This window comes from Engystomops pustulosus, chromosome 3 (genome assembly GCF_040894005.1).
Source record: "Engystomops pustulosus chromosome 3, aEngPut4.maternal, whole genome shotgun sequence".
Classification (NCBI taxonomy): Eukaryota; Metazoa; Chordata; class Amphibia; order Anura; family Leptodactylidae; genus Engystomops; species Engystomops pustulosus.
The window spans coordinates 193,441,010-193,457,674 of NC_092413.1; the positions used below are offsets into that span (position 1 = coordinate 193,441,010).

At 43.3% G+C, this 16,665-nt stretch overlaps 1 protein-coding gene across 2 annotated transcripts in view; it reads right to left on the minus strand.

Moving 5' to 3' along the window:
• Positions 1–259: 259 nt before the first annotated feature.
• UGGT1 (UDP-glucose glycoprotein glucosyltransferase 1) overlaps positions 260–16,665 on the minus strand; it is a 38,763-nt gene continuing 22,357 nt past the window's right edge. For both annotated transcript variants that reach the window (XM_072143483.1, XM_072143482.1), the window contains 20 exons: positions 14,989–15,083; positions 13,640–13,846; positions 13,411–13,542; positions 13,147–13,277; positions 12,964–13,059; positions 12,119–12,221; positions 11,948–12,027; positions 10,190–10,379; positions 9,468–9,626; positions 8,783–8,868; positions 8,576–8,660; positions 7,758–7,846; positions 7,217–7,321; positions 6,919–7,003; positions 5,154–5,336; positions 4,118–4,278; positions 3,915–4,029; positions 2,693–2,809; positions 2,439–2,607; positions 260–293 (listed from right to left, as the gene is read on the minus strand). In XM_072143483.1, the coding sequence (XP_071999584.1) occupies positions 268–293; positions 2,439–2,607; positions 2,693–2,809; positions 3,915–4,029; positions 4,118–4,278; positions 5,154–5,336; positions 6,919–7,003; positions 7,217–7,321; positions 7,758–7,846; positions 8,576–8,660; positions 8,783–8,868; positions 9,468–9,626; positions 10,190–10,379; positions 11,948–12,027; positions 12,119–12,221; positions 12,964–13,059; positions 13,147–13,277; positions 13,411–13,542; positions 13,640–13,846; positions 14,989–15,083 (2,414 nt within the window). In that variant the 3' untranslated portion in view covers positions 260–267. The remainder of the gene's footprint in view (positions 294–2,438; positions 2,608–2,692; positions 2,810–3,914; positions 4,030–4,117; positions 4,279–5,153; positions 5,337–6,918; positions 7,004–7,216; positions 7,322–7,757; positions 7,847–8,575; positions 8,661–8,782; positions 8,869–9,467; positions 9,627–10,189; positions 10,380–11,947; positions 12,028–12,118; positions 12,222–12,963; positions 13,060–13,146; positions 13,278–13,410; positions 13,543–13,639; positions 13,847–14,988; positions 15,084–16,665) is intronic.

The following is a 16,665-nucleotide window of genomic DNA, read 5'->3' on the forward strand; positions in this document are numbered from 1 at the left end:
AGGGGGATTTTTAGGGCACTTTTGAATCCCAACAATTTTCAATTTTTTTGTTTCCTTGTATCTGGCATCCTTCAAGCAAAGATCAGAGACGCATGGCAGTTTGACCCAAGCCAAAAAAATTCATAACCCAAAGTATAAATACCCCAATACCAGAAACTATCCAACCATTCAGCAGTTTTGCAGACATTCTGTAAAATCAAAGTAAAAAGTTAAAAAAAAAAAATAGAAAAACAAATATTTGAGTCCAGTTTTTCTGATGTCTGTGAATCATAAATCGTCATGTGGCTTGTGATCTGCAAAAACAAGAAAAACAATATTGTGAATATAGAATGGGGCGAATATCAGAACAGAAATACAGGACATCTCAACTGCACTCAACCGATTCCTCAGGATAGAGATTTCTAACATTTCCATAAATTCTGTAAGCACGGTGGCTTATTGGTTAGCATTACAGCCTTGCAGCGCTGCGGACCTGGGTTCAAGTCCCAGGGTCACCATCTGCAAAGAGTTTGTATGTTCTCTCCATGTTTGCGTGGGTTTCCTCCGGTTTCCTCCCACACGCCAAAGCATACTGGTAGGTTGAGTAGATTGTGAGCCCCATTGGGGGCAGGTACCGATTTGGCAAAACTCTGTGCAGCGCTGCATAATAATAATAATTCTGTATTTATATAGCGCACACAGATTACACAGCGCTGAACAAAGCATGACAAATTGGTCCCTATCCCCATGGGGCTCACAATCTAAACAACCTAACAGTATGTTTTGGAGTGTGGGAGGAAACCGGAGGACCCGGAGGAAACTATTTGCAGATTGCTGACTTTGTGCACTATATAAAGGAATTATTATTATTAATTCGAAAGTCATGTAAGAGATTCCTAAGTGGTATTAAGTTGGGAGCAGAGAAAGGGAGTACACAGATGTAACCTAACTCACTGGCACAGAACCTGTATGTTCCCACTAACTGGTGCTGCAGAGAAAAAAAATACCTCCTACTCCTTCACAATTGCAATAAGACATACAAGCTTAACCACACTTAAGCTAACTGATTAAAGATCTATTAAAGTAATTGATATATTAACGCAAAACTATGATACTATAATGCTTTTTATCAAATTGTCATATGGGATTCCCCCATTTAACACAAACAGAAAAATGAGTTTCTGTTCTGAAGCTACTTATCACAAATCTTCCTCAAAAGCAGAGTAGTGGGTGGAGACTAACTCCTTCCTGCATCTGCTCTGAAGTGAGTAACATTTAGACTGCCCACAGTTTCCATTATTCCCTGTGTTCTCTCATTTATCTGAATTTAGCAGCAAATCCAGTGAGATTCCCACAAGTAAAACTACTGTACTCTGCACAGGACTATATAGTGAGTTTTCATCACATGCAGCATGTAATAGGTAGTAGAAACCTGCAGTTAAACAGTTGTGTGAGCACTAATGGTTAATAGCTTCTTTGATGTGCAGAATGTAATGGGAGAGTAAAAGGTGAGGGAGGGGGTTGCAGAGGATGATCTGACACAGCATGAGATGGAGAGAGAAAGAAAGTTCTTCCAAATCACAGACTGAGACGGAAGGTTGGAAACTTAAGAGTGGAGATCTTTTACCTCATTATTCTATGGATGAGTTTTCTGCATCCACAAAATAACTCACAATCAGCTACACAAAGAGCACTGTCACAGCCCCCCCCCCTCCCCAGAGTGAGCAGAGAGCAGCAGCCCCTTCCCCTCTGTGAAACCATAGCCCTAAGTAACTCTACAGAATCACAGCCGACATCAGCACAGCCATGGGAAGCAGCTACTACAGGAATAGGCTAAACTGAGGAGGATAGCAAAGAAACGGCTGCGCATAGCAAATCAAGATAAGAGGTAAAGTTGTTCTGCATCCCAAGGGTGGCCCTCAGAGGAATAGGAGGACAGGATGCAGTGTTCCAGGGATCTGGTGTATTCCACGGTAGATTGTGCAATAAGTCCTATGGCTACTAACAGTACAACTAACCAATGGCTGATTACGGAAAGTACAACGATTTGGATACAACTATGGTGACGTCCCCTCCAGCTACTGATATTTTCTGTCCCTTATGATAATCCGAAGCTGTAGGTGTCCTTACTGTAGTAGTATCCACAGGACTGTATCTTTTCTTCTGCTTTCTGGAACCAGTCACTGGCTGGGGCTACAACAGCAAAGGCAAAAGACTTACCTGAACAGCACAATCTACCATGAAAAACATGGTGCATGCTATCGCTTTGAGGGTGACCCTGGAGAGCAGGGTATCGCAAAGGATTCACAGGCCATTAAGAAACCGCAACTACATGTAAGAGGTTAGTAGGTGACAGGAAGAGCACAGTAATGCTTTTATGTCTTAATTTGCTGTGAGTTGCTTCTACGCCTCCTAATCTTATATTATGATGGTGTTCTCTGAACACCAAAATAAATTACCTTGTGTATCTGGCTGCCGAGTGACATCAGTCTGATCCGCCACATTCCCAGAAGTCTCCTCCAGAAAGCGGCTGTACAACCTCTTGATCTCCTGGTCGTAGTCCTGCCATTCCGGCACAATACGTACTGCAGCTTCTAATTTGGGCTCCTTGGTCATTGGGTTATTGCACTATTAAACCAATATACAGAATAAAGTAAGAAAATGGACAACGCAATTCTCTGCTTCATCCGACAATCTCCCCTTGGCCACTCACCAAGTCAATAGTTTTGGCTTTTTTCTTGGACGTTTCATCACACCACGTCTCACACCACAGCCATTCCTGGGGAAGAGATTTGATGGGCACCTGGTGGATCATGTTATTTGGTAAGTCCTGTAAAAAAAAAGGGAAGAAATGAATTACAAAAGAAAGTATAAAAAGATATCAAGTATTTTTTTCACATTGTCACACCACCAGTGTTACGGGGTCTGGCGCAAGCTATACAATGGAGAATCAGTGGAAGTCATAGAATTTTTGCAGTCTTCACCACCGATGGCTTAAGACAGAGGTGACGGGACACACTTTGGTCAATCAGCAACTTCTGCGGACACTGGGACATAGCTTCCTGTTTCCGCTTGAAACAGGGGTACATATAGTACTGGGGGTCACAGACCCACTATAGCCAGTCAAAGGCCATTGGACATTGCTTCATCTTCCCGCTTGAAAACGGAAGTCGGAACAGGCTAAGTACATGTTGTTTTTCCGTCCTGGCTCCCAGGAATAGTAGAAAACCCCATTAACGTTTGCAGTATACCCATCACTAAGCAGTTTTTTTTGGAGTTCTTGCCCCTCAACAGTTGTCCCAGTTTTAAACAGAACCTGTTATCAGGGTTTACCCTACTAAACTACTAGCTCCCTCAGATAGGGGATGAAATGCCCTTTGCAGAAATCACTCTCATGTGAAATCGCACTCGTTTACCTATAAATAATCTTCCCCAAAGTCAGACAAATATGACTCTTCTGACCTCATTTTCACATGAGATGAGTCAAGTTTAGTGGTTGTAGGAGAAGTGTCACTTCAGGAGCCCCTATATTCTGTTCTATAGCACCTAGGGTGAGCTGGTGCCGGCGCTCATCTTCATTATGTTCTTAAACGGTTTTAAGGAATTTAAACACTTTATTAATCTTTATATCCTAAGTAGCTTCCCAACACCATGGGCGCGACCACTTCCTATTCAGGCGCACGCACGGCAGTGTGCATGGTGCGCCGAGCGCAGACACCACGGTGCGGGGAAGCTACTTCGGATATAAAGATTAATAAAGTGTTTAAATGCCTTAAAACCGTTTAAGAACATAACAAAGATAAGCGCCAGCACCAGCTCACCCTGAGCTGGTGCACGGCATTTGCTGCTTAGAAATACTATCCGAAGTGGTAGGTTTCCTTTAAGGTGATTCATCACTAAAACACGTAAAATTCACGCTCAACTACTGCACAAACCTGGTCAAGATTGGAGAGACTGTTGGGATCTTGGCTCAGTCCCTGGTACTGTCCTCTAAGTCGATCTCCAGCAGCTATTTTCCTGAACTTCTTCAGGTCCACCACATACAAGGCACTAGGAATTAAATTTGGACGGTAAGTTTATATACAATACATTTGTCATAGCGCCCCCTACAGGCATAAACATAGAAAAAACCTCTTACCTAATGTGGTACTTGCGTCCCGCCAGGTGACTGGCCCAGTATCCAGACCTCCAAAAGCGATACCCATCCATCTCCTTCCGACTATCACAGAACGGAGTGTATCCATATGGGGCACCGTCCAAGTTAAAGTCTCTCAACTCTTTCAGGTCAGTGCGCACGATCTAAGATAAGAGAGAAGTCAGGACCTTCTATGTAAAGCCCTACATATCACAGGTAGGACAATTTTAATTTGTTTAGGGCACTTTGTCATAAGATTTTACCCCATTAAACTAGCAGCCCCCTCAGGTAGGGTATGAAATGTCCTTTCAAGAATTCCGTCTTCTAGTGAAATCTTACCTGTTCACCTATTAAAAATTCTCCTCCAAAGTCATGTGAAAATGAGCTATATTTTCCCTGAGATGAGTAAAGTTTAGAGGCTGCAGGGAGAGTCATCTTGGATGCCCCTATAATCTCCTATAAAGAACCTAGAAACTTGGTGACATATTACAGGCAGTTAAACATATAGTTGAAAGCTGATTTTTCTCTGCAGCTCACATTTCCAACGTTGTTTTTAGCTCCCCGTATCTCAAGTTCTAAATATCACAGAACCACAACTTGGATGTCATCAGAAAGATGAGAATCTTATCATTGATACGACACCAGCAAACTTTTCTAGATACTTTAGACATTAGGGGCATCTGAAGTGAAACTTCCCCTACAGTCTCTGAACTTGACTCATCTAAGGCAAAATATGACTCTTTTCCGCTCATTTTCACATGTTTTCGGAGGATATTTATAGGTAAATGGGTAAGAGTTCACATAAAAAAGAGACAATTGTAGAAGGGACATTTCATACCCTACCTAAGGTAGCTGGTAGTTCAATGGGTAAAAACGGCTGACCGGTTCCCTTTAAGCAAGTCTCCAATGTATGATTATTAAATTAGGCAAAAATAACAGATTAAGAATACAAATGACCAACATTTCATCAAAGGGATTCCAAAGACACTTCTATAACTTCCACTAAACCTTTATGTCCCTACAAAAGACTGTGCCTTACCTGGTCAGCATCTACAAACAGGATCTTATCCACAGCCAGCGGGAAAAGCACATCCAGGAAGAGGATTTTGTACCCCCAAATTATCCTCTGCTTCTCCGTCTGCTGGTGCAGCCAACGAGGCCACTTATACTGGACCAGTTCATACTGGAAGTTGTATTGTTTCGCCATGTAGGGGATAAAGTTCTGTAAAGAGTTAAAACATTGGGCGGATTAGCGGAAAATTGTTTGCAGAAATCCCATCATTACAGGACAATAAGTGCCCCGGTTGGGGGCTGTGTACATAACCCGTGCAGAATAATTATGTCTTGTGGCACTCGGGAGTAGAAAGTAGCTTGGAGATTTGGGACATTTAACGCAAAATATATAACCAGTTATGGAATAGAATTTCCCCTGCCGTGTCCAAAACTGGGGTGCCTCACGTAGCTCGCCTTCAAATAAAGTCAGAAATTACCCTGAATAGACAAATAAGCTGCACAATTTAAACGTGATGACAGGAAAGGGCCCCGCGACGGTGGCTTAAGTGGAAATGGATTGTAAGCGGCCAAAATCCTCATTTATTCCTAATGAAACTGTGAAATAGTTACAAAATATTAAAATAATTGTTTTAGTTACTTGTTAAAGGGAACCTATCACCCCTGACCACCACCACCACCACAAACCACACACATAGCACCTCTGAGTTCAATATATGCATCATTCTTCCAAATAATAGTCACAGAGGCGGGGCAAGCTCCGGCCCACAGTCATGCTACCCCGTCTCCTCACTGTTGCCCCTTTTGGCGGCTTCATCCTCTTAAGCTCCCTGCGCATGAGCAGTGCTCCTGTGAACTGGACACCAGTCCTGTATGTGTCCATACAACTTCACAGGAGCATCGTGCATGCACAACTACAGTGCACATCGCAAGAGCACTCATCAGTTAGTTGTTCAGTGCTCCTGCAATTCTCCCTGTAATGGCGCAAGCGCGGTGCTCCCGTGCAGCTGCACGACACACACAGGACCGGTGCCCTCTCACAGGAGAACTGCTTATGTGCAGGGAACAGAGGAGGATGAAGTCGGCAGAGAGGGGGCAGGGTTAGGAGTGTCAGCGGGAGTGAGGAGCATCACAGTACACTGGAGCTTCCACCAACCTCAATGACAATCTTTAGGAACAGAGGGGAATGAATGTGTATTATATAGCTGTCCTACAGATTTGCTATACACAGTCCTTGAAAGAAGGGGGTCACCAAACAATTTTATTAAATATTTATGTTAAAGGGGTAGTACCAAGTTGTATCATCCATCATGATACAGTATAACAAGCTGAACAAGAAAATGAGAACCCAAGCAATCCGGAGAACGGAGGTTCTTATTGATGGGTGGAGCAGCAGGAGCAGGTGTCCTGTGCCAACATTCAATATAATCGGGAATGTCGAAAATTGCTGAGCACTGTGCTCTGGTATCTCCCCACTCACATTCATTGTCTATGTGAGCACTGAAGATATCCTGCGAATTTCCTTCTATCCACTAGGAAGACTAATATACTGACCGGTCTTAATTCTCTAGGGTTTTTCTATGAGGTAGTCTACAAGCATAGCAAATAAAGTTGAGCAATCCAAAGATTGTTAAGAAACTTCCAGAAAAGCTCAAGTCCAGCCGATGCCAGAAATGAGTAATACTGGTCAGCTAAAGGGGAACCCGCAGTCCCCCATAGAGGCTCCTCTATATGGTATTTAGGCATAATGCCTCCTGAATGAATGCATATGTGTACCCACAAAATACACAAACCTTAAAAGTAGGGGATAGATAGTTCTTCAAAAACCAAAACTTCACAGGTGTCTTAGTGTTCTTCAGTACGGACAACATCATTATTCTGTAGGGAAAGACAGATTCCACAATGTATATATCATGTGCCGTGCAGTGGTCCCCAAACTTTTTTTTTGAACCAGGGATTGGCTGCACACAAACACAGTACCCCCCCCCCCCTTCCCCCAATTAGTAGCCACCACATTGCCTATGGATACACTTGATATAAGAACTGGGAGATTTTTCTGTGTGTGAACACAGCCTTGGACTATCAACTCACCTGAGAAAGCGCTCGTACAAGTGTCCAGACGCCAGGGAGAAAATATTAAGGACGTCTTCTTTATCTTGCTTTACCTCCTCCGGCTTCTGTCCTCCTGTCAGTCCCCTGATGAGAGAAACCACACAGAAGACAACAGTTAAGTAAAAGCACAGTTTACAAAATGTTTTTTTTTGCCATTGAAGTTTTTAATTTAAGTCATACAATTTAATTAAACTTTTTTCCAAAATATGAAAAAATATGTAGTGTCAATCCATCACCCTTCCCCCAAGTTTAGTAACAGATGCAGAGGGTGCATATACTTCTGTCTCCCTGAAGCCCCTTCTTCATTATTCAAGACTGGAGGGGGTTAATCTTCAACTGGCTATATCATCTGAACTGTGACACCTAGAAACCCCGTTCTGGTGTCATATAAAAGAGGATTGCTAACAATATTAAATGATATTCCTTGTTTTTATAGGTGCCACAGAACCGAAGATATACCCTGTTAAAGTTACCGGTGGGAATGGAGCATAAATACTAGTGGCTAAAGGTAGAAACCCACCATGTAAGAGAGTCCCAGAAGCCGGCTTCATTATCATTCGTCCCCTCACTGAGAAGATCTTCATTCATCTTGTCTGGCTTTTTCTGCACCTATGGTGTACGTCACACCAGACACAAAAAGTGGATGTTAGGAGTCAAATAGGTGGCAACAAGAAGGCTATTTCAGGAAGACTGCTTAAAGGGGTTGTACCAAATCTGATTGTTAGTCCCTATCCACAGAATGGAGATAACATCCTGGTTGCTGGGGATCCATTTTTTGGAACCCTCGCTGATCAGAAGAATGGACCCTCATTGTTGATAAGATTCTCCTGATCTCATGTAGAATGTGTTCAATATGATAACATGGGAGTGCCAGATATTGCTGAGAAGAGCGCTTTGGTATCTCCAGCACTCACCTAGACAGTGAATGGGAGTGTTGAAAATAAGTGCTGCGCTCAGCAATTTATGACACTCCCATAGTCAATGGAGCACCAGAACGCATGCTTGATCTGTCAGTGAGAACAGGAGCCCCATTCTCATGATTGACGGGGGGTCCCAGCAAACAGACCCTCACAATCAGTAATTCTCAATCCACTGGATGGGATAGCTATCAAACCTGGAACCCTTTCACCAAAAACTAAAAATACAAAAACAGCACCTCTCCTTCCCAATGATTGTATGCAGCTCAGCATGATTCTTCAAGACACCAAATGCTTTGTCATAATAAATCCTGGGATGAATGCCCATTTCCCAAGAAACTATGAAATGTGATATTTTTAACAGGAGGGAGGGATGGATGGATGGATGTAATAACAGGAGGGACTCCAACACACGACTAACCTTAACTTTGATGGTTTTGCTCCTGAAATCATTAAGAACGACAACCACTTCTTTGTCCTCAGCGGCAGAATCTGTTCCATCGTGGCTAAAAGAGAAAGATTTCCAAGACATTGAAGGATGCTAATACAGCGACTCATATAAAAGTCATTCTAATACACAGTTACAGGCCAGCAAGTCTTATCCATGAGCAGTAATTCTGTGTTCTACCTGTATATATTATAAATCTCCTCAGAACGGCCTTTTCGGAGATGGAGAACCCAGGCTCCAGGATTCGCTTTCAGCTGAAAGTAACCCTAGAATAGAAAATTTGAATATTATGAATATGTATATAATAATAACAATAATATATATATATACACACACACATATAGATCATTTTGTCCTTGTATTATCCCCTCCGTGCAATGATCTAATCTCTTCTTCCTTGACATTTGCAGTAGGCTACATCACTGTGCAATGCTGCCCCCTACTGACCAAATATACGATGCTGCTTATATAATCATTTTTGAAAATGCATATAATACCTCTCACGATACAGACTGTCTCTATATACTGGTATTCAGTGATGACGTCCCAATACAGATAGGTGACTGCTGTCTATGTCTGGAAGTCATCACTGAAAAAGGAGACTGGCTTGTAAGGTGTAAGGTATTACAAATGTTATTACTTTTATAGCATGATATGTATAAAACACATAGTGTTTGGCTCGGTATTGCATCCTATTCTTTTGATTGGGTCTAAGCTGCAAAATCAGCTATGTGAAAGATGAAAGGGACATCACAGAGCACCAAGGTGAAGGTGGACATCACCAGTCTCATATGATTATTATGATGATCGATCACAGGCAAAGTTATTTTCTGTAATATTACTTTCTTCACATCCTACAACTTACCAGGTTAGCCATGACGATGGTGTCCACAATGACAGGGTTGGCGGCTGTCCCCAAGGTAAACTGTAACCCACGAGGGGGCTGCCCGGTGGAAACGTCAAAGCAATGGCCTTCTAATAAGAGATACTCCAACTCAAACTCTGCGGCTACAATGCTGTCCACCTAAAACCAAAGAGAAATGTCCAGTCATACATTAGTAGTACAGTGGGAGTACACATGGAAAAGCACTAATTCTGACAATTATTTGACATGTATTCTTCACTGTTTAACAGTCATCCCTTTTGCAGGCTTTAGGGTACATTCACATGACCATCTGGGGGGATGTATATGCGGCTGGTGATGCGACCCGGTGGCTGTACGGTGCCACATGCTCTATATTTCCCTGTGTGTGGGGCGCTTTTCTCTATTGGAGGGGAGGGGGTACCCCTACTCCTCTCCAGCGCACAGCAGTACGCCCGCCCATCACGTCTTCCATACACTACACACAGAAACTCTCCATAACACACTCTTTCAAGTATTGGAAGTATCCTAAAGGACCCTAAATATAAATAGTGCCTATCACTAATGTGAATACACCTTGGTGTTTATTAGAAAATGACTATATAACTCCAGCAGCTACTTTCCTCTCTCACTCATCCCCCTCCCCTCCTCATAGACTTCCATGAGCCACAGTCTCTCTCGCTTTAGCGAGACGGATTTGACAGACTTCTCATAGCGAGTTTTACCTCCTCCAGATAGATATTGTCCAGGTCGTACGGTGTCCGCACGGACTCCACCATCCAGCTGTCGGGAGTATTCAGATTCAGAGTGAAGAGCGGGGATTGTGGCATATCTAAGAACTTGGCGATAGGACCAGGAGATAATTTATGGTCGGAGTTGAAGATGATCTCCGGCTCCAAGACATACCGGTAGAAGCTAATGTACAGAGAGGTGGTGTTACTTACAGACAATAATAATGTACATTCATTACAAGTTTATGTTATGTGTTGCTTTGCTGCTCTTATTTAACTACATCTCCCAGGATGCTCAGCTCTCTCGCTGTGGGGTTACATTTCCATAAACTGCAGGGGCAGGACAAGAGCTTCTCTCTCAAAGGGCTCAGTTAACATGATTTATAGAGGCATTATCCATCACTTCTCCCGCCAAGACCAGTGATGCGTCACTGATAAGTCCCCGCGCTGATAGGGATTATAGTCATCTCCTGCACAGTACACTGGTCCCATTCAGCCTGACCTGTCATTCTTTAACAGCTCCTTATCAGCGCCAAAAACAGCGAGGTGCCAACACCGATATAGAGAATCACACATGGGCCTGGATGTTACCCTGTGCAGAGCCGCGCTTTCCCATATTGTAAAGTGATGGCAGATTGCTAGGACAAGGAATCTCTTTGTTAATGGCTGGAGCCTGACCTCTGGGATTTCCAATAGTCCGGAAAACTAAGGAAGAGACCGCACTGCTGTAGCAGGATGAGCCCTTCACAATTCTTTACCCTATATTGTGGCCCCTCTAGATACCAGCAGCATGGCACCATTCAGACTGTGCTGCAGAGAATGGCCTGGGCCCATTTATGTAGGGTAAACATGTAAAAAGGAACTCAGAACAGCCGTCCCCCTGATTTATATCCCAAAAGATTGGACCCCCCTTTATATTGGTCAATTGATAAGAAGGTTTCCCTTCAAAAGCTTGATTTAGAGGAAGCTCCATACAGCGATCTTCAGTATGGGCATTGTAAAACATCACAGTTCTGCAAGCAAAATAATCACCCAAAAGCTTTACCCCACTAATCTACCAGCCCCCTCAAATAGGGTATGACATGTCCTAGAATTCTGTCTATTATGTTAAATCTCACACAATTACCTATTAAAAAAAAGAAAAAATCTCCGCCCAAAGTCAGGCAAATATGAGTCTTCTCATCCCATTTTTACATGAGATGAGTCAAGTTTAGGGGTAGAGTCACTTCAAAAGCCGATATCTGCTGTTCCATAGCACCTAGAAACATGTTACTTGTGTCATATTAAAAATAAGAATCCCATCTTCGAGATCCAACCATCGTGGATCTGTTGGCTACAGAACTGGACATACAGGCAGTTAAAAAATAGGCAGGATCTGGATCTTTATCCGTAGCTTACATTTCCAGCTATGTCTGTAGCGGTCTTAATCTGTAGTTCTATAGCTCACAAAGTCATAAGACTGATGTGATCTGAAAGATGAGATCCGTATCTTTAATACAACACAAAAGCATTCTTGGTACTATAGAACAGCAGATAGGGGCTTCTGAAGTGACACTACCCCCGCAACCACTAAACTTGACTCATCTCATGTGAAAATGGGATGGGAAGAGTCATATTTGAGTCAATATCCTTTATTGATAGGTAAACGGGAGAGACTTCACATAAAAGAGGGAATTCTAGAAACAACATTTCATATTCTTCCTGAGGGGACTAGTAGTCTAGCGAGGTTCTCTTTAATAACCAGATTCTTACCTCTTCAGGGGCATTTCTGATAACTTGGACTGGCAGTTCATAAACACCCGCAGGTTCATATTAAGGATTTGACTCAAGACCTGAAATGACCAAAGGCAAGAATAAGATTCACAGCTCGGGCTTCACATTACTAAGCCTTTACTCATTTTTCCACCTTCAAGATATGTGTACCAAAAGTAGTGGTGCCATCTTCTGTGCTGCTTTGGTGACAGGGTCCACAATAGCCATGACTTCAAAGTACATCATGCCTTCTTTGGGTCTGATCTTGATGGCACTGAAGAAACAGAAAAATAAAAAAATGATACATTTACAAAAAAGCATCATTTGTATTGTGTGTAACTGACCATTCCCAAACTGCGAATCCCAGGCATGTCCCACTCCAAATCCTACACTACTTTTAGACATGGGAGCAAGGGGGCCTTGATACAACAACTTTCAAAGGGTCAGTTCCAAGTTTGCAAGTTATCCCCTATCCCAGGGAGTGCTGGAGATATCAGAGCGCTCTGCTCAGTAATTTCCAGCACTTTCATATTATTGAGCGGTGAGGTGGGCGACTCATGCTTGTCCTGCCGCTCCACCAATTAGAGAGAGCTAATAAGTGAGCGTCTGACAGACCCCAATCATCATAAGAATAGATCCCTAGCATTCTGGAGGTCGTTAGTCCCATTCTTGTGATTGTGGGGATCTAGTCAGTCCTTTACTGGTCACCTTGTTGTCTCTTATCAACAGGATAACTTGATAACTTGGTACAACCCCTTTAAGTTAAAAGAATCCAACAGGAATTTTAAACGATCACATGTACACCGACTTCACTCCAATGTGACTATGACCAGGCAACATGGACAGTCAGAGATCTGGATAGCAAGTGAGGATACAAAGTGTTGGACTACCCCCGTGCCCTCCACGTTTCAATATTTTAATCTTTGAAAAGCCCTTTAAGATTTTGAAGAGTTAGAATAATGATGCCACGACCAACACTGTACATGCTAATAGCAAACTTAGGAATAACCCCTCACCTGTGCAGGTCTTCAGTGAGCAGGTAGTCAATTCTTCCTTCACCTTTTGGTTGGGAGGACAAAAGACCATCCACTCTCATGACAAGATCGCTGGCACTGCGTAAAGTAAAGGATAACGAATTATACTAGGATTACAGACAAAGGTGTAACCAGAAATCATATCAGATACTGATATGAACATACTGATCTTCTTCCACTCCGAGCTTCTGGATGTGCGACTTAATCTTCTGTGCGGACGTCTTCAGGATAAGGTTCTCCAGTAGGTGGAAATCATCCTGGTTAAATATTTCACCATCTCTCAGGGGTCCAATAATCTACATAGAAAACAAAGGGTAAAATAATGTAAATTTATGATATGACATGACTATATCTCTGGTGGAGGTGAGAAATAAGGAAACCTGACACATTCTTAGCGGGTGGTCACTACTAGAACAGACAAATCCTCACCCTTCCATTTCCGATAACGGCCCTCTCTCCTTTCTTCAGTTTCAGGACGTCCCGGCAGTACGCAGCGTGGGAGAGGATGAAGTCTACCTTGGGAGAGTCAAAAGCTTCACGGAAAAGACTGACATCCATTCCCTAAGGAAGAACCACGGATAAGAGAAGATGTGACATGGGGCATGTGCAGTATATAAGATCTGGAATAATTTAGCAGAAGACCTTCCATGTAACTTACCCCCACTGCAAACTCTGCAGCGTCCTGTCCTGCCTCCAGCGCCCGAGCATTTTCCTCCTTGATGATTTTGGTAATGAAGTTTTTAGCATTGTTGGAGGTCTGAGTCTGGAGAGCGGCCCAGATGGCCCTGCCAATACGAGTGGTCTCAGGAGCCGGATTCTTGCTGGGGTTGTTGATCATGCCAATTCTTATGTTGTTGCTAGTTTTCTGGGAAGAAGGAAGGAAACTGTGATGTGAATTATATACACAAAAAAGGAGATAATTACAGTAATTCTCCATTCACTCTATGGGACTGTCAGAGATCACCACGTACAATGCTCCATCAGTCCTATAGTGATGTGTAGGGAATATCACGTTTTATATGATTTCTGAATACAAAGCAGAAAATGCTGAGAGAGACAGTACGTGTCCAGAATACCCAACAAACACAGAATGTGGTAATCAGGACTCTCACTGGCAATCACCGTGTGTGGGCGGAGTAATCAGGACTCTCACTGGCAATCACCGTGTGTGGGCGGAGTAATCAGGACTCTAACTGGCAATCACCGTGTGTGGGCGGAGTAATCAGGACTCTCACTGGCAATCACCGTGTGTGGGCGGAGTAATCAGGACTCTCACTGGCAATCACCGTGTGTGGGCGGAGTAATCAGGACTCTCACTGGCAATCACCGTGTGTGGGCGGAGTAATCAGGACTCACTGGCAATCACCGTGTGTGGGCGGAGTAATCAGGACTCTCTGGCAATCACCGTGTGTGGGCGGAGTAATCAGGACTCACTGGCAATCACCGTGTGTGGGCAGAGTAATCAGGACTCACTGGCAATCACCGTGTGTGGGCGGAGTAATCAGGACTCACTGGCAATCACCGTGTGTGGGCGGAGTAATCAGGACTCACTGTCATTTTGTGTGGGCGGGGTAATCGCAACTCACTGGCAATCACTGTGCGTGGGCGGAATAATCGGGACTATCACTATCAATCACTGTGTGTGGGCGGGGTAATCATGACTCTCACTGTCAATCACTGTGCTTTGGCAGAGTAATCAGGTCTCTCACTGTCAATCCCTGTGTGTGGGTGGGGTAATCAGGACTATCATTGTCAATCCCTGTGTTTTGGCAGAATAACCGGGACTATCACTATCAATCATTGTGTGTGGGCGGGGTAATCAGGACTCAGTCTTTCTCCTAGGAGCCCTGTCAAAATTAAATTTTTACAACAAATTCTGCTTTTAATCATATAAACTTATACATAGGTCAGCTCCTTTACATTCATCATTCACTGCTGACAAAACAGAAGAAAATACTGTGAGAGGTATACTTTATTGTGGTTATTTTTGTGCACTTTAGGAGTTACCTGGTGTTTAATCGCATCATACAGCAGCTGACGTCCAGAGGGTTTGTCAAAGTCTCCCACGATCCAAAATGTGACAGGTCTAACGAAAGAGTCATCTGCACCGAAGAGAGAGAAAGACATAATGCATGAAAATAAAGGACACCTTGCAGACATACACCACAGTGTGAACATAAAATTAGGCAGATTCAGGGTTAGTTCATGCAATTATGTGTTTATTCAGTCTCCTGGTTGGAGGATTCAATGTCTCAGAAGGCTGATAATAACCAGAATGGCTGCCAGTATAGAATTTACAAGGTTTTCCTTCTAAATAATACATATTTCTGATATGTATTATTTAGAGCAATATAGCTGATGGGGTTTTTTTTAACGTTTTGTACAGTGGATACTGAAAGTATTCAGACCCCTTTAAGTTTTTCACTTTGTTTCATTGCAGCCAATTGGTAAGATACATTCTGCACCCCATCTTGACAGAAAAAAAAACTGAAATATCACATGGTCATAAGTATGAAGACCCTTTGCTGTTACACTCATATTTATATCACTTGCTGTCCATTTACTTCTGATCCTCCTTGAGATGGTTCTGCTCAACATCGGAGTCCAGCAAACTGATTGACTTGATTAAGAAAGGCAAACAGCTAACAGTGCATGTCAGAGCACATGAGAATCATGAGGTCTAAGGAACTGCCCAAGAAGCTCAGAGACAGAATTGTGGTAAGGCACAGATCTGGCCAAGGTTACAAAAGAATTTCTGCAGCACTCAGAGGTTCCTAAGAGCCCAGTGGCCTTCATAATCCTTAAATGGGAAAAGTTTGGGACAGCCACAACTCCTCGAACTTGCTGTCAGGCCAATCTAAGCAATGGTGGGAAAAAAAGCCTTGGTTAGAGATGTAAAGAAGAACCCTAAGATCACTGTGGCTGAGCTCCAGAGATTGAGTAGGGAAATGGGAGAAAGTTCCACAAAGTAAATCATCGCTGCAGCCTCCAGCAGTTCAGGCTGTATGGCAGAGTGACGGAAGTGACCAGATTCTCTGGTCTGATGAGAAGGAGATTGAACTTTTTGGTGTTAATTCTAAGAAGTACGTATGGAGAAAACCAGGTGCCACTCATCACCTCCCAAATACAATCCCAGCAGTGACACATGGTGGTGGCAGCATCATGCTATGGGGGCAGGGACAGGACCACTGGGTGTAATGAAAGGAAAGATGAATGTGGCCAAGTACAGAGATGTCCTGGATGAAAACCTCTTCCAGAGCTCTGGACCTCAGACTGGGCTGAAGGTTCACCATCCAACAAGACAATGACACTAAGCACACAGCTAAGATATGAAAGCGGAGGCTTCAGAGCATCTCTGTCACCATTCCTGACTGACCCAGCCAGAGCCCGGACCTAAACCCAACTGAGCATCTCCGGAGAGACGTGAAAATGGCTTCCACCAACGTTCACCATCCAACCTGAGGGAACTGGAGAGGATCTGCAAGGAAGAGGCAAAGGATCCCCAAATCCAGGTGTGAGAAACTTGTTGTATCATTCCCAAGAAGACTCCTGGCTATACCAGCTCCAAGGCTGCTTCTACTCAACACTGAGCAAAGGGGCTGAATATTTCAGTTTTTCTTGTTAAATAAATTAGCAACAATGGGGCAGATTTATCAAGCTGTCTGTAAGTCAGAATATTTCTAG